We start from the raw sequence: 25,829 nt of genomic DNA, 5'->3' as shown, positions 1-25,829 counted from the left end.
TTCTCTATGAGCAACTTAAGGGTTCTACCATTAATGACCCATTTGAGGAAGTGCTAAATAGACGTCGTAAAATAAAAACATGTTGTTTAGACGATTTTCCGATTTTCGACTTTGTCCAGAGTGGTGTCCATAGTGCCGAAGCAACTTTTCCTTCTCGATACTCTCTGCCAATTTTGGACATCTTCAGACAATATGATTTCCCATACAGATAAAACACTAGATTTGACGATTTCTCCTGATTTGAGCTAGCAAGAAGTGTGACTTCTTTAAGCATCTTTCTCTTGTTTCAGAGGTCGTCATATTGCTGTAATCTAGACATCCCTTCCCAACCGGGAGACATTGCCACATATCTGCTCTCGAGAAACTGGTCCACCTCATCAATTGTCAGGGGATTTTTTGAGATTTCGTAACGCCGAATCAAACTCCCTACAGGTCAAAACATTCACCTTTCGTGTCAAGATGAAAGGGATGAATGATATCCCTTCAGCGGCGTTATATCCTGCATTGAGGAGGTTCTGGACCACAGATTGCATTGTGTCCAGGGCCGTCCCTAACGTTCTGGGATTTTTTTTGCGAGATTTGAGGGAATTCAAGAAGTGCTAAGATTTCCTTCTCTATCAGCGATCTTCGATTTCTGTATCGTTGATCCAACAGGTCCCATGCTTTAGAATAATTTTCCTCATAGGTGATCCATCATCCGCTTTGCGTCGCTCCTCAACTGACTTTGAAGCACAATCAGACGAGTTGAATAGACTTCTGACGATTCATATTGACTAATATTTCACTGAGACACAGGAATTTCTGACACTGGACAACTACGTCTTGGCCGATAACACCGACTTCAAGAAGGCAAACTCACACGGGGCTTCGGTCCACCGAACCCTAATAAGAGAATGTAGTCCCTTGTAGTGCGCGCCATCGCCATCGGCCGGTTCTTGTTTCCGTTAAAATTTGCACTCGAGCCTCAGGCTTCCAAATGATTTCGAACCTCATTGCAGTCTGATTCTGCCGACCGCTCAACATTATCCTTCATTTCTTCAAGTCCCATCGAATTTGCCTCTTTATCTAATTTAGAGTTATTACTGATTGGACTACCTGGCCCTTCTATCATGGAAGGTTTTCCTTTAAGAGCACCTTTTAATTCGCGTAGGTGATCGTCAATCGAACTTTCCTCGGGTACTAATCTAGCATTGACTCGACTGATGAATTCTCTGGTCCTTGCGTAGGTGCTGTTCATGAGCGCAAACTTATTTTCACGGAAGTACACCCAATCTGCAAATGCTTTCTGCTGCAGAAGTCTCTTATGATCTACAAGGAATTCAGCATAGGTCTGCTGAATCTCCTGCCATGCATCTCATATTCCTAACCAGCCTCGGACACGGAATGGAACTAGAGCGCAACAATTGTCGTTATCGCATTCTGCGATGTTGCTATGTATGTGCCTCCTAGTCTGTAAACTCGGTGCTGGGTAAGTGGAACCAATATTAGAGTCCAAAGTGGTTAAGATTGGAGTCGTCCAGGTTAAAGCGTTCAAGATCAAATATACCATTCTCACCTCTGTGAATTTCAGGTCGGATCGTGGACTTATCACACAGCAGGTGGTGGGGTTCTCCAAGGGCGGTACAACCGCGCCAATTCTAGTATTTCCCAATTTAACTAGCCCCTGGATCGGTAATGCTGCGCCCAAATTGACTAAATTAAATGTGGGCGTGTTGGCATAAGTATCCCAATGTAGGCCGCGCTTCGACCTGAAAAAAAAAAACGTTCCACAAGAATGGCGTTCTCATGAATGAATTTCACGCGTAAGGAATTCGTAATGTGCACAATCCTGTCAGCGGTCAGTGGGGAACGTAGTGGAGAACTTGGTGCAGAAAATGTCGACAACTAAGCAGTCCAAATGATCAGCATAGCAATGTCCTGCTGCCAGGACATGAGTTAAAAATTAAACTTTGCCAATTCTCTTTGCAGCTGGTCATGATGTTGACCAACACGGTTTGCACTGATGGAGAGATTAGTGAAGTAGCCGGTGAAGTCGGTTTTTTCTGGTAAATCGCGACATTCCCCCACCGATAATGGTTATGGCGTCGGTACCTGTACGAAGCGCAAAGGTAATGAAGCTCCCAATTTCGACTTGTTTCCCAGCGTATTTTCTAAACTGGAATGAGATGTCCCCCAGGTGGGTTGTTTCCATTAGTCCTCGAAAATACACGGGGAACGGCAGGCGGGGCAAATGCTAGAAATGCGCCATCATTAACTAGCGCAAGTTTTATGCAAGACGTGACCTCAAGGGAATGTCGACCTTGAACTTTCTGCTATCATAGGTTCAAATACTCAGGGCGAGTTTGTGTCCTGAGGATGTCCATATTCGCTAAGTATAACTGGACGTTTCGGGTATAACGGTTTTGCCGTTTCCGAGTAAATCGGGTGTGACGGACAAACAGGCAGACAGACAGACATCGAATCGATTCTAATAAGGTTTTGTTTTACACAAAACCTTAAAAAAGAAGGAAGGGAAACAAACCTACATTCTGGAAAAAAAAGGAGCCCACGCTCAATAAAAAGCAAAAGAAAAAAATAAACAAGTCGGAAAATCGGAATCTCGACGCTTCAGGTATGAAAGGATGGAATACATCAGCCCAAGGAACAATCTACACCACGTCATTGAAAATCAGGTGCGGGACACACGGACTTCTTATAACAAAGCACGTGAGAAACTGGGCAATGGTCGCCTAGCACTGCCAAAGGAGACGACGGCAAATAGGGCAACACAAACATCCCCAACGACGCTGCCCCACAGAAAAGATCTGGCCGAAACCCGGGTTCGGAAGATTGTTTCACAGCCAAGACACGAAACACAAAAGAGTTTCCCTGACACGTTGTCTTGACGATTCAACCGTACACCAACAGATACAAAAGAAAAAGAAGTGAGGAACCCCCGCCAAAATATCGGGGAATGCTAGAGCAAAAGCAGTCAACAACCAAGGGGATCCGAGCTCAAGTTGGACTTTGGTTAAATCAAAGAAGAAGCGGTGTGAAACGGGGAAAATGATTACAAAACGACACTGTCAAAAAGGTAATAACAGCAAAAAGGGATATGTCCTATGCTGATATTCTACGAAGGGCTAAGGCAGATCCTACACTGAAGGAGACTGTACTGCGAATTAGGCGAACACAAAAAAGAGGATTGCTTTTCGAACTATCGAAGGATCACGATGACCTGCAAAGGAATATCGAGGTTTCACTCGGCGAGCAAGCGACCGTCCGCGTAAGTCGGCCAATGGTTACAATAGAATTTAAAGATCTTAATAAGGTCAGGACGTGCAGGAAACAGTCATCGAGAGCCTAAGGAGAGCGTACGGTAGAACGCAGACAGCGACCCTAACTATGTCTGTGACTTCAGCTACGCGAGAGAATTCCACTAAAAAACTGTTTCAAATGCCTCGGATTCGGACATATAGCAAAGGATTGCACTAGCACCACTGATAGTTTCAAACTGTGTCGAAGATGCGGAGAGGAAAATCAGTTGACGAAGGACTGCAGTAAAGAACCTCACCTTCTATGCAGGCAAATCAAAGATCGCAATTGCAACCACATAACGAGTAGCAATAGGTGTCCAACCTACAGGATCGTTTTAAGTACCCTACGTAAATGAAAGTCATCCAGCTGAATCTAAATCGCTGCCAAGCCACCCAGGATCTGCTAGCACAGAAAATGAATGAAGAGGAAATCGATGTTGCTATTGTCTGTGAACAATACGAAAGCTTCCATCAAGGCGTTTGGGAAACAAACATAAGTGGAAAGGCTGCGGTGTGGGCTTGCAGCAAGCAGTGAAGGGTTAAGTTCGATTACCTCTACATTTACAGCTGTTATGCCGCCCCAATTATGATAATACCAGAGTATTGCAACATGGTAGATAGACTGACGAGACACGCCAAAAATCGCAACCTCAAAATTGCCTTGGCGACTTAAATGCTGGGAAGCCGTAAAATAAATGAAAGGGGAAGAATCCTACTCAAGGTTGTATCCAGCTTAAATGTAACTCTGTCCAATATCGGAAGCGTAAGTACTTTTATGGGTGGAGACCTATACTCCGTCGTAGATCTTACCTTCGTAAGTGAGTCGCTGGTCAATCGTCTACACTGGCATGTTAGCGAAGAATACACGCATAGCGCCCACCAGGGGATATATATTTCTATTGATAACGAACACAGAACAATAAATCCTCACCTGAAGATACTAGAAACAGGTTGGTCATCAACAGTACTTGATGAGGATACATTTCTAGAAGTATTGCAGTGGAACACCGAGTTTACTAGAACGGTCATAGAAAAAGCATCGCGGCTGTCCCAACAGAAATACCGAAGACGTGACGCTTCCATGCCAAGACGCGCACACTGTCGCAATCGCAACCCTAACTACTGGTGAAACGCTGAAATAGCGAACTGTTGTACGGAATACTTGAGGGCCAGAAGGCGGAGTCAGCACCGAAGAAACACGCCAGAATATGAACAAGGGTACCTCGAATATAAACAGGCACACAAAAAGTTGCAGTGGGCCATCACGAAAAGTAAAAATGTGATGAGGCAGACTCCGATCCATGGAGAGAAGCGTACAATTCGGTTATGTCCGCAATAAAAGGCAAAACGTCCCCTGCTGTTATGTGCTCTAGATTATTATAGGAGGTATTTTCCACATTGCTCCCCCAACATCCGGAAACAATCTTCCCAATGATACCAACGACATCCCTCCAGTAACCACAGACAGGGGATACCCCAGCCTCCGGCATTGATCTAATCCCCAACAAGGCGCTGAAACTGGCACCAAGCATGTTCACACGGGTATTTTCAGACTACCTAAAAGAACGGTCCTTCCCCGCAGAGTAGAAAATACAAAAGCTTCGATTGATCACGAAGACAGGTAAGCCGATAAGTGAGCGAACGTCCTATAGATCTATCTGTCTTCTGAAAACAATAGGCAAGGTCCTTGAGCAGGTAATTTATAACCGGCTCATCAATTACTAGTGACGGTTATTTATCAAATAGGCAGCTTGACTTCCGGAAGGCTCGGTCAGCGGTTCATGCTAACAAACTGGTTTTTGAGTTAGCCAGAAAGGCCTATGACAAAGGAAAGCACACTGGGGACTCTAGACATCAAGAATGCCTTTAATTTTGACATTTGGAAGCGTTCATCGCGGCACAAACGCCAAAATATATATTAAATATAATCTTCGACTACTTCCCACAGCGGAAGCTAATTTATGATTGAGATGAAGGATCGAAGATGTATGTAATGACGGCAGGAATTCTGCTGGGGTCTGTTAATGATAAATGATAAAATGAAAAGTGAAACCTTTTACTTACAAAGTTATATTCATGCCGTGATCTACACATTTTCTAATACCTTTGTGGCGCGGCAGGATTCGCGGCATTCGAAATTTATTTCAAATGTCGCGAATACCAGCGGAGAGATGACGTCACCGGCGCGCCACTCAATTCATACCTCGCTACAAAAGTGAAGGAGTTGAGGAGGTTCTTGGGTATGCTAAACTTCTACCGTCGTTTCCTGCCCAAGGCCGCCCATCACCAGTCCCAAAACTAAGGACACACGAGAGATCGTGTGGTCTGAAGAGGCGATCCGCGCGTTTGACAGATCCCGTCAGCAACTGGCCGACGCTACACTCTTGGCATTCCATCTGCAAGATGCACCCCTAGCCGTTTTTGTTGATGCCTCTGACATCGCAGTAGGTGCTGCCCTTCACCAAAAGGTGGAATAAGTGTGGCAGCCGTTAAGGTTCTTCTCGAAGCAGTTGAACCCCGCTCAACGGAACTACAGTACCTACGATCGCGAACTGCTCACCGCGCACTTGAGCATCAAATACTTCCGTTTCTCCCTAGAAGGCAGGCCGTTCACAGTGTTCACGGACCCATAGCCTCTCACGTATGCTTTTAAACAGAAGCCCGACAAAGCGTCCCCTCGTTAGCTTCGACACCTGAGCTTTATAAGCCAGTTTACGTCAGACATCCAGCACGTGTCCGGCAAGGACAACATAGTTGCTGACGCTTTGACACGTGTCTCCGAGGTTAACATCCCCGCCTCACTCGACTTCTCGGCTATTGCCAAGGCGCAGGAGGATGACGCAGCATTTCAGAGCCTCAAATCCAACCCTAAATACAAATTTCGGGAGTTGCCCATCTTCGGCTCAAACCTCTCTCTCTCTACATACATACATACATTCCGGCCACCTTTCGCAAGGAAGTGTTCCACGCAGTTCACGACTTAGCGCATCCAGGCATCAGGACAACAAATCGGCTAGTCACCGAGAAATACTTCTGGCCCTCCATGAACAAGGATATCAATTCCTGGGCCAGAGAGTTCATCGCATGCCAAAAGTGTAAGGAAAGAAGTGGGCTCATTCCCCCGCAGTACCAAGCGTTTCCACACGATACACCTCGACATAGTAGGGCCTTTGCGAGACTCGCACGGTTATAGGTATTCTCTCACAATCATCGACAGGTTTACGCGGTGGCCTGAGGCAATACCCTGAAAGACATTACGGCGCAATCTTGTGCCGAAGCCCTCTGTCTGTCGAGAGTGGATACCTCGCTTTGGCGTCCCTGCAGTGGTCATCACTGACCAGGGAATGCAATTTGAGTCCACCCTTTTCTCGGAGTTAGGCAAACTCCTAGGGTTTAAACGCCAGCGGACTGCTGCATACCACCCGCAATCCAATGGGATGCTAGAACGTTGGCACGGGACACTGAAAGCCGTCATTATGGCACGCGACGATCCGTCCTGGACCCAAGTCTTGCCTCTCGTCCTACTCGGCCTACGTACAACCCGCCGAGACGAATTTGCTACCAGCCCCGCGGAGCTGGTATACGGAGAGAACCCGAGACTTCCAAGTGATCCGATCTTCGACAAGAGATCCGGTCTCACAGAATCGGGGTTGGTGCGTCTGCTAAGAGACAATCTCCGACGCATCAAGGCCACTCGTCGGCACCTGTGTGTGCGCCCAAGGACCTGGACACGTGTACCCACGTCCTGGTCAGGACGGATGCCGTCCGGAAGCCGCTGCAGCCTCCTTACGAAGGCCCGTACCGCGTTCTCGAGCGGGGAGAACATTTCTTCCAGCTCGAGATCGGTGGACACAAAAAAGCGGTCACCCTGTCCAGGCTGAAGCCCGTGTGCAACCCTAAACAACGGCGCGTTCGCTTCAAGGACTGATGGGGAACACAGTTCCGGATTCGGTCGCTGAAACCCCTCGGTTTCATCTGGGGACGGAGTGATGTGGTGCGGCAGGATTCGCGGCATTCGAAATTTATTGACGTCACCGGCGCCTCACTCAGTTCAGACCTCGCTACAACAGAGGGAACAGAGTAGGTCAGAACCGTCAGATAAAAAATAATAATAAGAAAAAAGAGTGAAGAAGATAGTTGGCAGTCATTGTGAAAAGAACGAGTTTTGTGCAGAAAGAAAATAGTTACGGACGGAAATCAGTATAATTTCTAATATCCCTGAATTATAATAAGAGTACTTTTTTGAAATTGTGTATTGAACGTTGTTAAATACAAGCTCCTAAACATTCATCCTTTGAAAAATGAAAGAACCATAAGAAAACACAAAGGACAGCCTACATTTATCTAGTTTTGTAATATTGTAAACCTAAGTAAATCTAATCCACATTACCCTACAACAAGGTACTCGAAACTCATAAAATATTCCATGTCTTTATGAAACCTAAATCCTTCCTTTGAATTCCATAAGTCAACTCATATTCCAAACCATAAGCTTGCCATGTTGATTTACTAATTCACTATTTAGGATTTAAACTTCGTCAGCTTAACAAATCCGTTTGTTGCTTCACGCTCTTCATCTTTTCATAGAAAACATCTTAAAGTTAGGCAGCAGGAAAATCTTGTGGAGCATAATTTAGTTTTGTTTACTCGTAAAACGGGCATGCTGTTTGCAAACAGCAGACGGAACCACATATATCCACTCACTTCTGCTTGCCTTTCCGCTTCGACGATATTTAGATTCTGCAGCATTTCCATTGCCATCTTCAGCATGAAAAAGGAGGAATTCGAACGAGAACAACGGGTACCCCGAACACAACTAGAACATTTAGAGTCATCGGTGGATGTGGATGGAGCGTATTACGTTCCTCTTGGGAAGAATGGAATACAATAGCCATAGCGAATCTTTTGTCGTCTTGTTCTGGGTCCCCATGACTTAGATAGTAGCTGGCGCAATCATTCTGCTCCGCAACTATTCGCTATAGGCTCCTTTTTCCCATCCACTAATTCGCCATCCACTGTGTAGTCCAAACAGACCTTCCGCCAATTTCACTCCGGCATCGACTATTCAACGTTATGTCGGTTTGTTCAGTTCGCAGAACTTTTCACGACAACAGAAACTTTTGCTTTTCAGTTCCTATTTTTTGTGTTTCCCGAGGAATACCAGGAACAACAGCTACACCAGCAAGAACAACAACAGCGTGGAAACCGAGCGCACAATTTCATCGTTGTTTGAATTGCTGTGAACAATTCGTGGAGCATGAGGAAGGGATGAGGATGTCGTGGATCCCTTGCACGCGCGCTCTCCACACGAACCACTTGGACGACTGGAAGCAAGGAATCTTCTCCCAAACCTCGTGATAGCTTCTTGTCACTATTGTAGTTGGCCTTTGCAACGATAATGGTCTTTCCTCATTAAAAGCAAGTTTTCTTGTTTGGATTTGAATTCGAATGGGGATGACTATTATAGTGGGTGTGGTGTTAGCCTTTTGTACCTTTGGTTGTAAGGAGGTGAGTGACAGAAGGGTTAGCCGGCAGCCAAGGCGAAAAAAAATGCAGCGAAACCCCATTTGTCATGCCACGGATGATTCACACAATCTAATTAAAGAGCTTTAAATTTATTGGGAGTAACCACAAAGGTCATTATTTAGTAAGCTTCGTGGTTCATTGTTCCTGAGCTAAATTTAGTATTTAGTTAGTCTGGAAGGACGTCGCGATAATAGTTCACCAACAAATAAGTGGAAGAAAATTTAGGGTAGCCTGTTAGCGGCGTCTAATTAGACGCTCATCCAATGATGTGGAACAAATGCGCCAACACATGTGCCTAACAGAGAATAAATCACTTCTCCAAACGCTCACCAAAATGGTGTGAAAGTAATTTACAGTAAATTAATGCCCCAGAAGGTACCACCATAATTCCAAATCAGGATGTTCTACTAGAAACTAACATTGATTTATTATGCAATATTTCGTCCTTCTTTCCACTTCAATAGGCAAATACCCTCCTTATCGGGTTCGTTATCATCTGCAGTGTCCTCCTTTGCTCCTCTGCCGCCCTTAATGGAGGAGACCTTTGAGCAGTTTGCATACCCAGCCAGGTCGATGGCATTCTTGATTTTATCCAATCTACACCATTATAAAACAAGAGTCTGATCCATTCCGTTGTATTTATGGAGTTGTCGACTAAACGAGCAACAATCCCCCCGACAGCAACAAAGGTAGCAACAGAACACATGGAGACCATGCACACTCCGGCCATGCATATGCAGTGCAAGGCTTTCTTTTCAACTTCTCGCATTCTAAATGGACGAGGAGCGGACCATAAACATGTCGACATAAGAAAGCCAACACCGACTTTTAGCTTTGATTAATTTTGTTTTTATGGATTAAGAATTTCATTGAATGTGACGACGAAGAAGAAATGCGAGAAATTGAGATTGTGTTCGGAAGCAACCTGACCCCCGACACCAGATGTCTGAATGGTATTTCCTTCCTTCTGTTATCTTGGCATCGTATTACAGGCGGTATGCAAATGCCTGCATGAGAGGGTGCGCGATTTGTCGGCTATCTATGAGTCAAAGATACACATCAGATGCACACAATGCACTCTTGAGTGTGTTATAATGTTGACACTAATGAGCCTGATTGAAAGCGTTTATATACAATATTATCTTTGCCTTTGCTGGGTGCAAAAGTTCAGCTTATGTGGTCATCCGGACAAGTGCCAAAGGGTGCATTCAAAGGAGTGAGAATCCACAATATTTTCATTGATTAGTAATCGCATCATCGCACATCTAGGAGTAGCGTCACACCAAAATATACATTTTTTAAATCACCTCAGTTACCTGCACACAGTCCTGAAGACGCGCACGAGTGGTTTTCATACCGAAAGAGCGCATCCTGGACATCCACTTAAGGACGACTATGAAGAGAAGGACTTTCTCTAAATCCCAGCATGCCTACCTCGAAGGAAAATCCACAGAAAGCGCTCTCCACGAGGTAATTGGCACGGTTGAGCGGTCACTGCAGTACTGCTGCCTTCTTGAATATAGAGAGTGCTTTCAACAACGTTAGTACCAACGCCATCAAGGGAGCCTTGACCAGTATTGGATTGGAGGAGTACCTTACGTATTGGATTATATCCATGCTAAGTACCAGGATAATCCAGTCGGTTCTGGGAGGCAACCACTTGACCAGGGCTGTGAACAGAAGCACGCCCCAGGGTCTTCCTATCTCTCCGGTGCTCTGGTTAATAGTAATGGACGAAATTTTACGAATAATGGACAGCAGCGTGGTGAAGGTGGTGGCACATTCCGACGACTTGGTGATATTAGTATCAGGGATGTTTCCGTCCATTATGAGTGACATCATGGAAGAAGCATTGCGAGAGGTGTACCTGAGGGCCGCATGATGCGGACTCGACATAACCCCAACCAAAAGGGAACTGATGGTATTGCTACTCGGACCCTGCAGTCCTGCCCGGCAGATGCTCTCAATGCACCCCTGCATCTCCTCCCCCTAGACCTCCACATTAAATACGTTGTAGCGTGCAGTTCCGTCAGACTACGTGAGTCCGGATGCTGGGCAGCGAAGTCCTACGGCCACAGTAACATCCTAGACGAAGTACCTCAAGAAATCTGGGCATTCCGGGGCTCTGCTCTTGGCAACCATTCGGTGAATACAGTCGGTGTTTTGCTGGCGGCTGTCAGGAGCGGAGTCTATTCACACTACTTAGCAGCCACGGGCCTTAGATGGCAAAGGCTTACTAGCTGTGCCAAATCAAGGAGGATTTAGCCCGGCTATAACATAGCCCGATCACGAGAGCTCCTGTGCTAGACGGGTGCAAATGTATTCAAGATTACGGCGGTCTGCCCGAGGTGCTAGCCCATAGGGGACCATGGGCAATTCTCGTTGCCGAGACTGCGGAGAAGGAAGGGAAACCCATATGCACCTTCTCCGCGATTGCCCAGCTCTAGCTAGAGTCAGGCTACGAACACTGGGTAAACCACTCTTTGGAGACCTCAGAGAAATTTCTAGCTTCAGGGGGAGAGAGCTGCTTTCCTTCGTGAATGCTATGGGTTGGCTCTGAAGATCCGAGCCGACTGGACTCTGCCTCCCTACTCTTAGGTCTTAGGAGTTTGTGACATCAAAACGGCGCCCCACAGCGCTATTTGGGCTTCTCAAAACGGTCACTGGTGCCTACCTACCTACCCACATATACATAATCCTTTCAAATAGAAGTAGAAAATAGACCAAAATTCGAATTCGATGTTTGCCTCATTATCAGGCGCATGCGCTGACCCATAGCACGTCCGAAACTAAGTGTTATTGTGATTTGTGACAACTTCCGCTTTTAAGGCTTAATCTTATTAAAATCGTTCTGTCCGCCTTTTTGTTGTCTGAACATACCAGTTGTGGGATTCTTACCCACTAAAACATCCTCGACATCCTCCTTGCCCCGCGGAACCACCATAAGGTATTACATTACAGGGCGGAGTCAGCTCACTCTAGCTTGGTCACCTTTGTTCTATACGCGGCGTACGTGACCGCGCTTTTCTCCCCTCCTCTGATTTTCGCAGTTTGTTTTGGATAGATGCGATCATGGGGTTAACCGCATCCCAATTCCGTTGTTGCGCTACCATTTCTAGTACAAGCACCTCTCCTAGAGTCTCCTCCAGATCTCTTCTTTCTTCCACAACTTTCGGACAGTGGAGGAATACAAGCTGTGGATCCTCTGGGACTCCTTCGCAAGTTTGACAGTCAGGTAAGGCCTCCAATTTAAACCTGTGCAGGTATTGGCGATAACCATGGTTCCCCGTGAGAAACTGGGTGAGATTATCAATAATCTCACCTTGTCGTCTCTCTAACTGCTATTTGATGGCAGGAATGAGCCTGTGAGTCCACCGTTCCTTTCCCGAGAATTCCCACAGCTCTTGTCATCTATTTTCTGGATCTCTCCCTCTCAGCGTTCTTCGTCTGCGGTAAAAAAGAGATTGGCTTCACATTGTATACGTTCGCTATCTCACCTGCCATGATGTTAATCGGTATCATTTCAGAGATGGCCAATGTTGCATCATCTAAGACAGTCCTGAAGGCATAGCATACCCTCAAGGCTGTCCTCCTGTCGATTTAGACAGCTAACTAACATCCACAACGCCTCCCTTCAAACTGGGGTCGCATAGAGCATGATTGAGGTCACCACCCTGGCTGTAAGCAACCTAGAAATATACCGTGGCCCACTCACTTTCGGCATCGTCCTTGCCAGGGCTATACTTGCAGTGGATGATTTGTCGCAAACACACTGTTGCCTACGTGCTGCCTAAAACTTGGGCTTCCTGTATATCACCACCCCTAAGTATTTGACGGTCGATTTGGACGGGATATGATTTCTGATTCAGTAGTGGGTCCAATACGGAGCCCTGCGGGACACCCGCGGAAACAACGTAAACCTGAGGTCCGTCATCGATGTCATACAAAAGCCTCTTTCAGCTAAATAACTATCGACGATTGCAACAAAATAGGCGGGCATACCAATCTTCGCTAGGGATTTCCGTATTAGATTCTAATTGGCTGAATTGAATCAATTACGTTACGTTCAGGGTTACTATCAGGCAATATTTGCTGGTATTACCCTTTCTGTGAATTGCATCTTCGGCCAAGCCAATAACCAATTTGATCGCATCCACGGAATCGATACTGCCGATCTGAAAGACCGCCTTGGCTCCCAACAACCGGGGGTAATCTATTATAGATTACTCGCTTTAACATTTTCTCCACGGTGTCCAAAAGTCATATGGGTCTGTATGAGGATGGTTCCAGGTTTAGGCAGAAAAACCTCGGACATGCACGTTTCGAACAATTCAGTGAACATGTTCGGTCTGGATTTCACGGCAAGCTTAAGGGCTTTATTCAGTCCTCCGTCCAGGCCCGGCCCCTTATTGTATCCTGTTTTACCACAGATCTCTAGCAGCTCGTTTCTGATAACTACCGGAATTGCCGCCCCATTCAGAAGTGGTTGGAATGTGTCGGTGCCCTCCTCTTGCTGGGAGAATAACCCCTGGATGATTTTCAACAAGAGAGTAGGGTATGTAATCTGCGGAGGTGAACGGTTGCCTTATAAGCACACTCTTTTGCCCCTGATAGATTGCAAAGTCGTTCCCCATGGGATTATCACACCTCAACATCGGCCTTTGCTTGGCGTCTTGCGAATCAAGCCACCGATAAAGCAGCGTCAGGAAACTATTCTCTGACCATAGCCTTTCTGTACCTCTGAGCTGCTCTCCTGGCACGGTAGCAGGCTAATCGAAGGCTGACCAATTCACCATTCCAGCAGTAGTTTGGTCCTTTACTGGGGAATGAGCAACTTCTAGGCATGGACGGGTCACATGCTTTGGCGATGCATTGGCCACATGGACGGATCTTTCCGTAGAGGTGCTTGCTTTACCAGGTTGTTCTAATCACACCTCTGTGAAGGTCTGCTCATTCAAAGCTAGTCTCGGTTTCGGGCATTATGAGTTTTATGCGTCGACACATGTCTCAAAGAAAATTGCCTGATGATCGCTATGGGTTTAGCATTTGCTGGCGCACCAGAACATACCACGCACCACCGCAGGGCTGAAAAAGGCCAGGTCTACAACCGAACCTAACCCCCTTTCCTAAAAAGTGTTTACAACATCTTCGTTAGCCAAAACTATGTTCATCTGCGTAAAAGCTTCTAATAAACTGCACCCCTTTGCATTTGATTCTCTGCTACCCCACTCAAGGGCCCAAGCGTTGAAATCACCAGCAATTACCTTTGGACTTTATCCTCTTGCGTCAAGAACAAGGTTACCAAACATTTCCTCGAATTCAGACAGTCTCAAACTTAGTGGGGCGTAGCAGCTTCGATGTCAATTCATCGAGATCCTTACATTTTATGTAGATCTCATGTTTTTGGACACGCACTGCGCCATTCTCCCCAAATGAGTTTTTGACTTGAGTGCGAAATTCATCAGATTTGCTTACCCTGGATTTTTTCAGCTCGAAGATGAGATACAATTTCTGGATTTTTCTGATTCTGTTCACATTTCCGCTCAGATCTTTTAGGTCGGAATCAGCGTTGACCATTCTGAGTATCTCTGCGTAGGACAAGTTGCCCTCACTGGAGACAACAATCGCCTCTGGACGAATTCTGTCTGCCCGTCTGTCTATCTGTCAAACGCATTTTCTCGGAAATGGTTATAGCGATTGATACCAAATTTGATAGAAAGGTGGGAACTGTGAACGCTCAGGCATACAGTCAGTAACATCATTCTACGTGGAATTTAAGGAGAGATCCCCATACATTCAAAAGGGGGGTATACATTTGTCTTCACCACATATAGTCGTGTGGAGTATCAAATGAAAGGTCTCAGTTAGTACTTTCCGAAGTCGATCTTAGTTTTGACATTTGTTGGAATGGTGGAGAGTGCGGGTCATCATTTCTATCACGGACCCATTCTCAAAAACTACCCAACAGAAAAATCTGAAAAAAAAAACCAGGAAGCTGTCACTATATGGTACCTAGGTATCGAAATACCCTCCATACTGATATCTGTTCAATTGTGTTATTTTAGGGAATGTGTGATTCGTTTTGCGGTTCCGAACGCGTGCACTCCGAAAGCGTTCTAAAGGATGGCATAGTGGAAAAAGAAGAATAGCGAGGACTCCATCGTGCAGGAAATCAAAGAACTAAAGTGGAAAAACAAACAGCAGAGTTTGAATACCAGCGGAAACAAATCGCGGTGTTGACGAAAACCATCAAAACGCTGGAATTAAAGTTGAGAGCAACGCTGCCGTCTTCAAGTGCCCAAGTGATGACCACAGCAGGATCATCGGTGTCAACAGCATTTGGCAGCAACATTCCAATAGTAATCGATAATGTCATGAAAGATCATACGAGAGTGAATATGATTGAAGAAGAAAACGGTGATCCATTTAATTCGTCGGAAGCCCAGGAAGAATCAGATTAGTGCAAAAATTATGAGTGCCCCACAGGCAGTGTCCACCCCCCGAGTGGTACATAAGACATATGCGTTAAGAAGTCGGTCCTGGATTTGCTCGAAAAAACGTCTGTATGTGGTGCATGTCGTTATGTTAGCCTTACATATATACGTAAACCTCCAAGCACATCTTCGGTTGTGAAGGTACATGAAAAAACAATACTCATAAAAGGAGGTTATATGGAGGAGTAGGACATAAGAATGGACCACAAATTCCTGCAAATTGAGCAACTTTTTCTCGAAAGGAGGTATACATCTGTAGAAAAAACTCAAAAATAACCAAGTTTTTTTGAAAATTGCGGGGTCCTAAGTCCGCATCAACTTGATTCCGGATCAGAATAAATGAGGGGCAACTTACTCCCTCTTTTTTTGGTCCACGGACCCCTCGTTTATGACTTAGCACCCACACCTTAAAAAAATTGGGCAATGATGGCTTTACAGTTTCTTACCTCCCCCATTTGGTCCGGTCCGGCATAAAGTTGATGCAGACTTAGGACCCCGCAATTCTCAAAAAAAAAAATATTTTCAGGTCTGGCCCAGCTTTGGTCAATAGTATGGGCGGATTTACGCTCAATATAATTCGTAGTCATGTTGTGTTCTCCGAGCTGCTTCGGTCAGGCTGCTCCCAGGGCAGAGGTGAAGCAGCGTCTGACGATTTGCCTCTGCCCTGGTAAGAAACCGTAAAGTCGTCATCACCTAATATTTTTGACTAAAAGTTCATTACAGGGAGTCATTTGTAAGCAATAATAAACCAACCCTTTCCATTGATTCTTAATTATTCTTAGTAATTGGAAAGTAAAAAGATAGAAAACCAATCAAACCTAACTATGCGATATCCTTGATAGGTGTACTACTTAAGGGGGTCATCCCGTGTGTCGAATCCGCGGAATCGAATTTTTTTTTTGGCATCCATTGTATCTAGATATAGTGTAGAATATATGGGTGAAGTGATTTTTTGATATTCGGAGTCATTCGGAAATTATAGTGTTAAACACGTGATAAGTCACATGCCAGATATATGTCGATCGCCGTAATAAAGCGCGTATTTATCGGTCCGAATGACGTTCGAATGACTTCGCTAAAAGGACAAGAATTGAAGCCAAGGCCGTACATGTGTTTCTTCAAAAAACCTAAGGTTTATCGACTAGGTATAGCAGATTAAGGGTCAGTTAAGGTTTTATAGCTAAAAATCGCATTCTACTTTTTAAATGCATTTTTCTCGAAAGCGCATGTTGAAAATCGGCTTCCACCATAGCCCAAAATCTATCCAACCAAATTCTTTGAAATTTTCAAAGCTTATTCAGAACATATTTCTACGGTCCGCAAACTATAATAGGATAACTGCGATTCATTCAGTAGTTTTTTTTTATTCATTGAAGAAGCCGTAAAAAAACGTCAAAATTAAAAAAAAAACAGTTTAACAAGGCACCAAAAATTTAGTTTTTAATATATTTTTAATAATCCTGGTTTGCGGACTGTAGTTAAGTCTGGACGTTAAAATGCCGTTTAGTTTTCTTCTCTAAGATAACAGCAGCGCCCTCTAGTGTGGCAGCAGAAAAACACCTTTTTTTGGAGATAGATGTATGAATTGCTCTGTATTTCAATAACGAACCATGTGATCGGGCTGAAAAAATTACCATGCACGCTGACGATATTAGTAAATCTTCCTTTTCTTCTTCAGCCTTTGTCCCGTTCACAAGCGGGGTCGGCTCGTCGTGATCGGCTTCGCCATTTGGCTCTATCGAATGCCTGATCTGGGTGCAATCTCGAGGCTTTCAAATCCCCATCTAGCGTATCAAGCCACCGTTGTTTAGGTCTGCCTTTTGGTCATTTACCATCGACTTCGATGTTCAGACCAATCTTGGCAAGTAAATTCTCATTGGCATGAATTGCGTGACCATACCATCGAAGACGCCTCTCTCGCAACTTTTCCACGATCGGTGCAACCCCATAACGATCGCAGATATCCTCATTTCGGATGTAATCTAAACGTGTGACGCCAATAGTCCAATGTAGCATCTTCGTCTCCATCACCGCAAGACGCCGTTCATTGTCTTTTATAGTCGGCCAACACTCAGAACCATAGAGAGCGACTGGACGGACGACATTGGGGTAAATTTTAGATTTGAGACGTTCGTTGATACGTCGATCACAAAGAACACCAGTTGTGGAATGCCACTTCATCCAGGTTGCGTTAATGCGTGAAGCAATTTCATAACGCAGTTCTCCATTGGCTGATAGCGTTGACCCGAGGTATTTAAATCGCTCAGTTCTGGGCACATCACTGCCGCTGACAGTGATTGTGCCTGTTTCATGGGGATCGGTCGTCAAAAATTCAATTTTGTTTAGACTCAATCTGAGACCGTGTTGCATGAGGTGATCATTCAATTTTTGAACAAGTTGCCCGAGATCATTTTTACTATCAGATGATAGGAAAACATCATCTGCTTAAAGCAGTGTATAAGGCGTTGGACGTTGGATATCCCATGTGACGGTGTCCAGAACAAGAACAAAGCGGAGTGGTGAGAGGGCGCTTCCTTGATGAACACCAACAGAGACACGAAGCGATTTTGATACACCCGCCATACTTCGAACTTTACTTTTCGGATCATGGTAGAGCAATTTAACCCAACGCACGAGTTCTTCTGGCACGAAGTGTTGTCGTAAAGCATACCAGATGAGTTCGTGTGGTACATGGTCAAACGCTTTCTCTAGACCTAGAAAGGCAATGTAAAGAGGGCGATGCTTCTCACGGTGTTTCTCCATGAGTAACCGTGCAGCGTGTATTGCGTCAGTCGTTCCGCAGGTCTTGACAAATCCGGCTTGATTCACGGTTATTTCAACGATTTCGCGGAAACGGTTGTCAAGAATGCGTTCAAAAATCTTCATGGTATGGGAAAGTAATCGGATCGAACGGTAATTTGAACATTCTGCTGGACTACCTTTCTTTTTCCATATTGGAACAGTGGTACTTTCTTGCCAGTCAGATGGTGTTCTTCCTTCCTGAATAACCCGATTAAAGAACTCACTGAACCACCGTGTTGGGTCCCAGCTCTTCGCTTTCCAGAGCTCAGATGTGATGTGGTCAGGTCCTGTTGCTTTCCCCGATTTCATTTGTTTTATTGCCTCCTCGACTGATATCTGTTCGATATCCTGTGTGCGTTAATTACGGCTTTTAGCAAGTCGATACAGATCTCTCTCGCCATCCCGAGTGTCCAGTTTATCGTAAAGATTTTTGAAATGGTTCTCTCCGGTGACAGCGACCGCTTTCTTTGCTTCACGGTTGGCATTCTTATAAATTTTGCCAATTAGCAGGCGTTTTATCGTCGAGAAGTTTGTGGTAGAGGCGTTTCTTTTCACGGACCTTCATTTCAACATCATCATTCCAAAGCCAAATATTTCGGTTGATGTACCGCCTACCCGGCTCGGTGACACCGAGGGTTGCAGAGGTCGCTTTATGTACCGTGTTTTTCATTTGGTTCCATGATCCTTTCACATTCGTAATGGTGGGCAATCGTATGAGTGAGATCGTTTCTTCTTTCTTCTCACCAAATCGCCACCATTTAATGCGTCGCGGGCCAGTGCGTTCCTGACGCTGTTTTATTGGTGGCTTAATTCGCAGGACGGCAATCAACGGCCGATGTTGAGGTGCGATGGTCTCATAGGGAACGACTTTGCAATCAGTGATAGTGGTAAAATGTTGGCGTCTTATGAGAATATAGTCGATTTGCATTTTACTGTTCCCACTATAAAATGTTGGAAGATGAGACAATCGTTTGATGAACCATGTATTCATAAGTACAAGGTCATGGGTGTCCGCAAAGTCCATTATAGGCTCGCCACCCTCATTGCGCGCTCCGAACTCCTTTCCCCCATGGCACCTGTTACCGTCTGCCTTTTCACCCACATGACCATTAAGGTCGCCGGCAGTCTTTTCATCGAGAAGTTGCCAGAAGGCATCTTTCTCGGCATCAGGTCGACCTGTCTGTGAGCTTCATCAGCCGATCATCAGACCATCGGGTTTCTTGCAGAGCGCAGATATCAATGCGCCTTTTCCGAAGGGGTCTTGCGAGTTCCTCGGTCTTTCCAGTTAGGGTACCAACATTTAGCGTGCAGACACGTATTTGTTTTGTTCGTTGTGTTCGGACTAACTTGCTTACGTCCTGACGCCGTCCATGCGTCAAGAACCCTTGCCCATTTCTCGACAGGACCGGGGCCCGCCCTGCCGCGTCGACTGAGGTGGACGCCCTAGCATTTCTCCGAGACTTGTGGAAGGTATTAATAAATCTATGGTGAAAAATTAGTATTTGTATCTTTATCCAGTTCTTCACAAAAAATTTCTAAAAAACAGCCTTCACACGGGATGACCCCCTTAAATTAAGTTTTAAATAGATTAGCGACCATCATTTGAGGTCTCCATTTATCTATTGTTAAAGATACATAATTTCGTTACTTACCCAAAACAGCTAGTAGACATCCGATTCCAGGTAAAATCCAAACCATCTTAGACTGCATTCTGACTGCTTTCTAATAATCCATAAACCAAAACCTTGTTCTGAGTATCTGACTCTGTATCACCGAAATATCTTAAATTTTTAAATTTAGCCTTCTATTGTCATAAAGATAAGCGCAACATCCCGACAACATCCAATCGAACACTCACAGGAAACCGGATCGAAAAACAAAACACCTTAACATTAACAATCTTTGAAATTTCACAACGAACCACTGACTTCCCTTTATATCTTATTATTTTAATTTTCCCAAACTTGCAATTAATTTACTTCAATCTATTTTGTTTCCAAACAGAATTCCATAAACGAAACCGCGAAAACGAATCTTCTAAACTTGCCGTAAATTAGCGTTCTGCAACATTGTGTTGCAAAGTGTATAATATATGCCGGCAGAGGAAAAAAGCGCACTTACTTAATCCAAATGAAAACGATTCGCAGCAGAAGTCGAGAGGCCAAAGATACCAAGATACCAGATAAAAAGAACCGGTCCGATTGCGACAACCGACAAACACGGACTCCAACCGAGAAACACTCACATCACGAACAATTGCTCAAAACAAACTGACGAAAAGTATCTTGTATCTTTTTCATGACGCCGACGAACAATTTCTCGCAGGGACTTCTTGGCCTCTCACAAGACTAGCATTTGTAGATTTCGTTCAATCCGGAGCACGTTTACTGCACCGCACATGCTAAAAGATACTCACGGATTTGCTCAGAGCTAGATTCTCTGGTTACGGGGAAATCTAACTTGCCGGCATTTGTGGAGTTTCTTTAGAAGTTTCCAGTAGATGGCAGATGTGTTCTTGGATGCACCCTTCGAGTGCATCAAGGCCATTAATGCAGTCCTGCAGGCAATGGTTTCACTCATACATCTGCTCTCCCCTGTATCTGTCCTTCCTTTTTGTTGCATTTTGTTTATGTTTTTATCTTCAGCGCATGTCTTTTGAGTGCTTCAATTAACTTTCCCCTCATCCTTTTTATCAATAGGAGAAGCACAAAAATTGAGAGAGGAAAAGATATCATAAGGGGAAGGGTTGCAACCCAAAATCGAGGAAGCTATCTCTGCCTGAGTATCTTCAGGTTGAATTTTCACGTTTTTCTTTCTGGTTTCCTCTCAAAATTTCATACACCTCAAGTAACTTCCCCATTAATTGAGAACATGGAAGCAATGTGGCGCCCAATGTGGGGGAATATATCGAAAGAGGGAATATTGCGCCCAACGAGGGAGCAACGAATCTATCGCTTTGTTTATGATTTACAACGCTTTTGACAGTAGACGCTATGTTGCCGCACTTTCGCTGAGTTTCATTCCATTTGTGAAGGTCAAGATGAGACATTGCCCGAATGCCGGGTAATTATTGAATTGATGTTGCATCGGAAAGGGGCCTATAAAGTAATAAGTCGACGGCAGTGGCACAGGCAATCATCATGGGAATCGACCGGAAGATACATTCAGGGTTAGGGGAGCTTTGTTGTTTTATTATTGATGTCATATGCACGATAGTATATGCATTACTCTATGTAAGGTTGGCCTATTCTGGAAGGATGGCTCCGATAATTTTGATCCCTCAAGAGAAATCTTCCCTTATCTATTCAATCTCGTTTCTATTGGTAAATATCTACAGATTCAAAGATCTTTTATCTGTTCATTTAGCATCATTTATCTCTAATTTTAATTCTATTCGCGACTATCTGCAGATTCAAAATAGAATGGCGAAGCTAAGGGCTTCTTGCTAAACGATGTAGCCCATCCTGCCCTCTGGCCGAAGGATCAGTGTAAAATAGAGGAGGAAAATTTATTGTGCAGTTACAAATATTACTATAAATATCTATTCATTCCTGATATTCTGTTAATTTATATTTGATACACATTTATTCGTTGCAAAATATCTATTTTGATTTAGGTACCACATTAAAGAGTAATATCAAAGCATTTTATAGCAAGCGCACTGTCCTGAATTTATTCGCATAAACTATTCATTCAGATTGTATCTATTGTTTGAATAGGGTTGGATTGTTTAGAAAGACAGGATATTAGTCGACCATACTGTCAGAGTAGTACCATAATTGAACCCGAACTTTTTTAACTTTTCACAAAAAAAAATGTTTCTATGGTCTTAAGAACACTGATTGGCGTTTAGCTATATTATCAAAGGGATGTCAGCACCCCAACCATAAATTCACTTTATAGGAACGGTATCGTTGAAGCCGAGCGAGAAAGGTAACTTTAAGGTTGAAGGTCTCCAACTCAGAGGTAGTTGAGGACTCTAAGATAACTGCTAGTTTGTGATATTATTATTATTATTCTGTTAAGGGGAAGTCGCACCGCGTCCTTAATGAACTATTGTGCCTTTTTACTGGTTATAATGTACCAATTAATCATAGTATCTCAAGCAAGCCTATAATCGTTAGGAAATTCAGTACACTCCCTATTTCCAGATCTTTCAACTTTGCATCTGGTATTAAGCGTTCTCCCAGACACACCATTCCTGATAGGTCCGCCCAGTATAGTTCCCTCAACTGTTCCTCTTCATTTTGCAATGTGTCCGATTCCACAGAAGGGTTCTGGCCCGTGTAAAGGCGTCCCCGCCCTCTTCTTGGCTAGTTCGTCCGTTGCCTCATTGCCTTCCAACCCAACATGACCTGGAACCCAGAGTATCCACACATTGTTGAACGAGCCGAGTGTATTCAGTCTCTCAAAAATTCCCATACCAGAGTTAATCTCGTAGGACCTTGATAACTGCTTGGCTGTCGGTGAGAATAGCAATGTTCTACCCCCTGTCGTTCCTTTGGAGATTAAAGTAGTCTTTGGAGTTTGTGTAACTCCCTGGCTTGTGTGCTGAGTTCAGTTCTTTCTGTACAGATTAGCGCCCCATAGGTAATCATTAGTCTTACTATTGCAGTGTACTCGTATATCCAAAGTAGTATCTTCGGGATGCAACCCCACTTTTTCCTGCTATGGACCTACAAGTCATAAGAGCCCTCGTAGCTTTCCGAAAACCGTTTCCGACATGGGACTTTCAGAGTAATTTTTGGTCTAACATAATTCCCAAATCTTTGTCCTCTGTTTTTCGTTTCACCTCCATGTCATGTAACCTTATAGCTCTCAGGTGATCAAACTTACGTCTCCTAGTGAATGGCATTATGGCGGTTTTGGATTGATCTGCAGTCCCACCTTCCTACACAAGCCACTAGTAACTCTTAGTCCTGTTTGGATTCTATCATATCAGGGATCCTCATTATCGCCCCGTCCGCGTAGCCCTCGAACCGTATTTCAGTATTTGTTAGCACATCCAGGAGTTCGTCCACTACCACACTGTACATAAGCGCTAATAGTAGTAACCTTGAGTAGTATTCATAAAAATAGAATTTGTACCTGTCGATACTTCTATTTGCCTAGTCTCTGGCATTTTGCCCATCCAGAAAAGATGTTGCCCACTCCCTTACGGCTCAGGACATCTTGTATCTCTGTGTGCGATGTGTTGTTGAATGCTCCTTCGATATCCAAAAACACACACAGTGCAATTTCTTTTGTTTCTATGACATCCCGTCGTACATCCGTCAGCTGATACAGAGCATTTTCATTGACCGTCCTGCCCGGTAAGGGTATTGACATTGATGTAGGGGATAAATTCTATTTTAATTGTCTATGACCTTCTCCACCGTTTTGAGTAAGAACGATGTTACGCAAATTGATCTCAGAGATTTTGGGTGAAAACTATCGTTTTTACCCGCTTTCGGAATAAAGACCACTTTTGCCCGTCTCTAGCCCTTGGTGTATATCCCAGGGTTATACTACCCTTACCCTAGCTTCTGAGCATACTTCTTTTGCTAGTTTCTAGTTCTACTTTCTTCCCCTTTAATTCATTGTGTCAGGTGTCAGGGAGAATTTTGTCTCCTGCCGCCGTGGGGCAGGATCGCAGGAAATTAGTTCTGAGAAGAAGATGTGCTCTGTCTTCCTCATTCTTGGTAAATGTACCATCCCCCCCTTCTTCAGACAGTTAGAGGATATTGCCCCGTCTTTGACTGCAATCTTGTAAAGCCTGCTGCCCTGATCGCGTTGGTATCCGCGGTCAATGCATTTTTGTACCTCGGCCAGTCTCCGGTGTGTGTTGCCCGGTTAAAGAGTTTTCGTACCTCTGTTCTCATTCTGATCAGGTTCCTGATCCACTATGGTACAACCCTTAATAACTTAACTGTCTTAGCCAGACACTTGGCCTCATATGCGTCAATGACAACTGTGTTAATGTTTTCCACCACTGTTTTTATTTCGGAATTACCCTTAATGTCGAATTTGACTATTCTGTGATCAGACACAGAGAGCTCATCCGACACTCTCCAATTCCGGACCACCCAATTTATTATGATATTTCCTAGAGTTATGTCTAGAACCTCCTGTCTAATGCTGGTCACAAATCTTGAAGCGTTCCCTATGTTATATATTTCTAACTTATTGCTAAGAATAAATTTAAGAAGGTATTGGCCTCTTCAATTGGTGTCGCTGCTTCCCCAGACTTCGTGGCATCGCAGCTGAAAAGAAATGGCAACGCCTGCTTCTCACAGTACTGCACCAGTTTAGCGACTTGTTGCGGAGAGGAGTCCCACCCCCCCCCCCCCCTTGCATGCTTCCTCCTTGTAGACCGCAAATCTGCTCCCGGCACACCCAGGGCTCCTGAGCTACCATTTTTCCAATGTTCTCCTTGGAACTTGCCGTTGCAATTACCGCAAATGCAGCATTCGCATGGTGGAGGTTTATCTGGACTATCTTGGTGCTGGTCATTGGTTCCGTTATTGTTTGGAGCTTTTCTCCACTGTCGGAGTATCCCAGTCCTCCTCCGACATGGCGCTTACCTGCGCGTCGCTGTCCACGCTAAACCCTAGAAGTGCTAAGAATTTGCTCATCCCCACTTTCACAATCATTGGCGAGACTTGAAGCAGTTCCACCTGTCAGTGCAACTGAAATCGAGGAAGCAAAAAAACGAATGAAATCGAGGATAGCAACAGGACCTGACCACATCACATTTAAGCTCTGGAAAGCTGGGTTCAATTACTCTACCACGATCTGAAAAGTAAAATTCGAAGTGTGGCGGGTGTATCAAAATCGCTTCGTATCTCTTTTGATGTTTATCAAAAAAGCGCCCTGTCACTACTCCTCTTTGTTCTTGTTATGGACACCGTCACACGGGACATTCAACGTCCAGCACCCTACACAATATTTTATGCAGATGATATTTTCCTGGCGTCTAATAGTAAAAATGGTCGTGAGTAACTTGTTCAAAAATGGAATGATCACCTCATGCAGCACGGTGTCAGTTAGAATCTGAATAAAACGCTTTAACGCAACCTGGATGAAGTGGCGTTCCACAACTGTTGTTCTTTGTGATCGACGTGTCAACGAATGTCACTCTCTATAGTCCTAAGCGTTGGCCAACTATAAAAGACAATGAACGGCGTCTTGCAGTAATGGAGGCGAAGATGTTGCGTTGAACTATTGGCGTGATACGTTTTGTTCACACCCGAAATGAGGGTATCCGCGATCGATATGGGGTTGCACCGATCATGGAAAAACTGCGAGAGAGGCGTCTTCAATGGTATGGTCAGGTAATTCGTACTAACGAGAATTCACTTGCCAAGATCGATTTGAATATCGCAGTCGATGTTAAGCGAGCAGTAGGCTGGCCAAAACAACGGTGACTTGATACGATGGATAGGGATTTAAAAGCTTCGCGATTGCATCCAGATCAGGCGTTTAGTAGAACCAAATGGCAAAACCGATCACGACGAGCCGACCCCGTTTATGAACGGGACGAAGGCTTAAGAAAAAGAAGAAGAAACTAAATTAATTGGCGAGGCATTACACTATTACACATATATCCCTAGAAAATGAGTACTGTACGCCAACAGGCAGGCCTGAAGAGAGGGGCGTGAAACGGATTCCCCAGGGCCAGAATTGAAATTTCAATGGAATAAAGAGTTCATAAGTGGCCCGCATATTTTTT

The 25,829-nt window shown here is 44.6% G+C and overlaps 1 protein-coding gene across 1 annotated transcript in view; it reads right to left on the bottom strand.

Annotated features, from left to right (window-relative positions):
* Positions 1-20,394, bottom strand: part of LOC119655514 (tyrosine-protein kinase-like otk) — a 151,985-nt gene extending 131,591 nt beyond the window's left edge. The window contains exon 1 of the mRNA XM_038061423.1: positions 19,771-20,394. Coding sequence (XP_037917351.1) covers positions 19,771-19,828 — 58 coding nt within the window. The 5' untranslated portion in view covers positions 19,829-20,394. The remainder of the gene's footprint in view (positions 1-19,770) is intronic.
* Positions 20,395-25,829: the final 5,435 nt, after the last annotated feature.

This window comes from Hermetia illucens, chromosome 4, assembly GCF_905115235.1.
Source record: "Hermetia illucens chromosome 4, iHerIll2.2.curated.20191125, whole genome shotgun sequence".
Classification (NCBI taxonomy): domain Eukaryota; kingdom Metazoa; phylum Arthropoda; class Insecta; order Diptera; family Stratiomyidae; genus Hermetia; species Hermetia illucens.
This window is presented reverse-complemented; position numbering and strand designations above follow the sequence as displayed.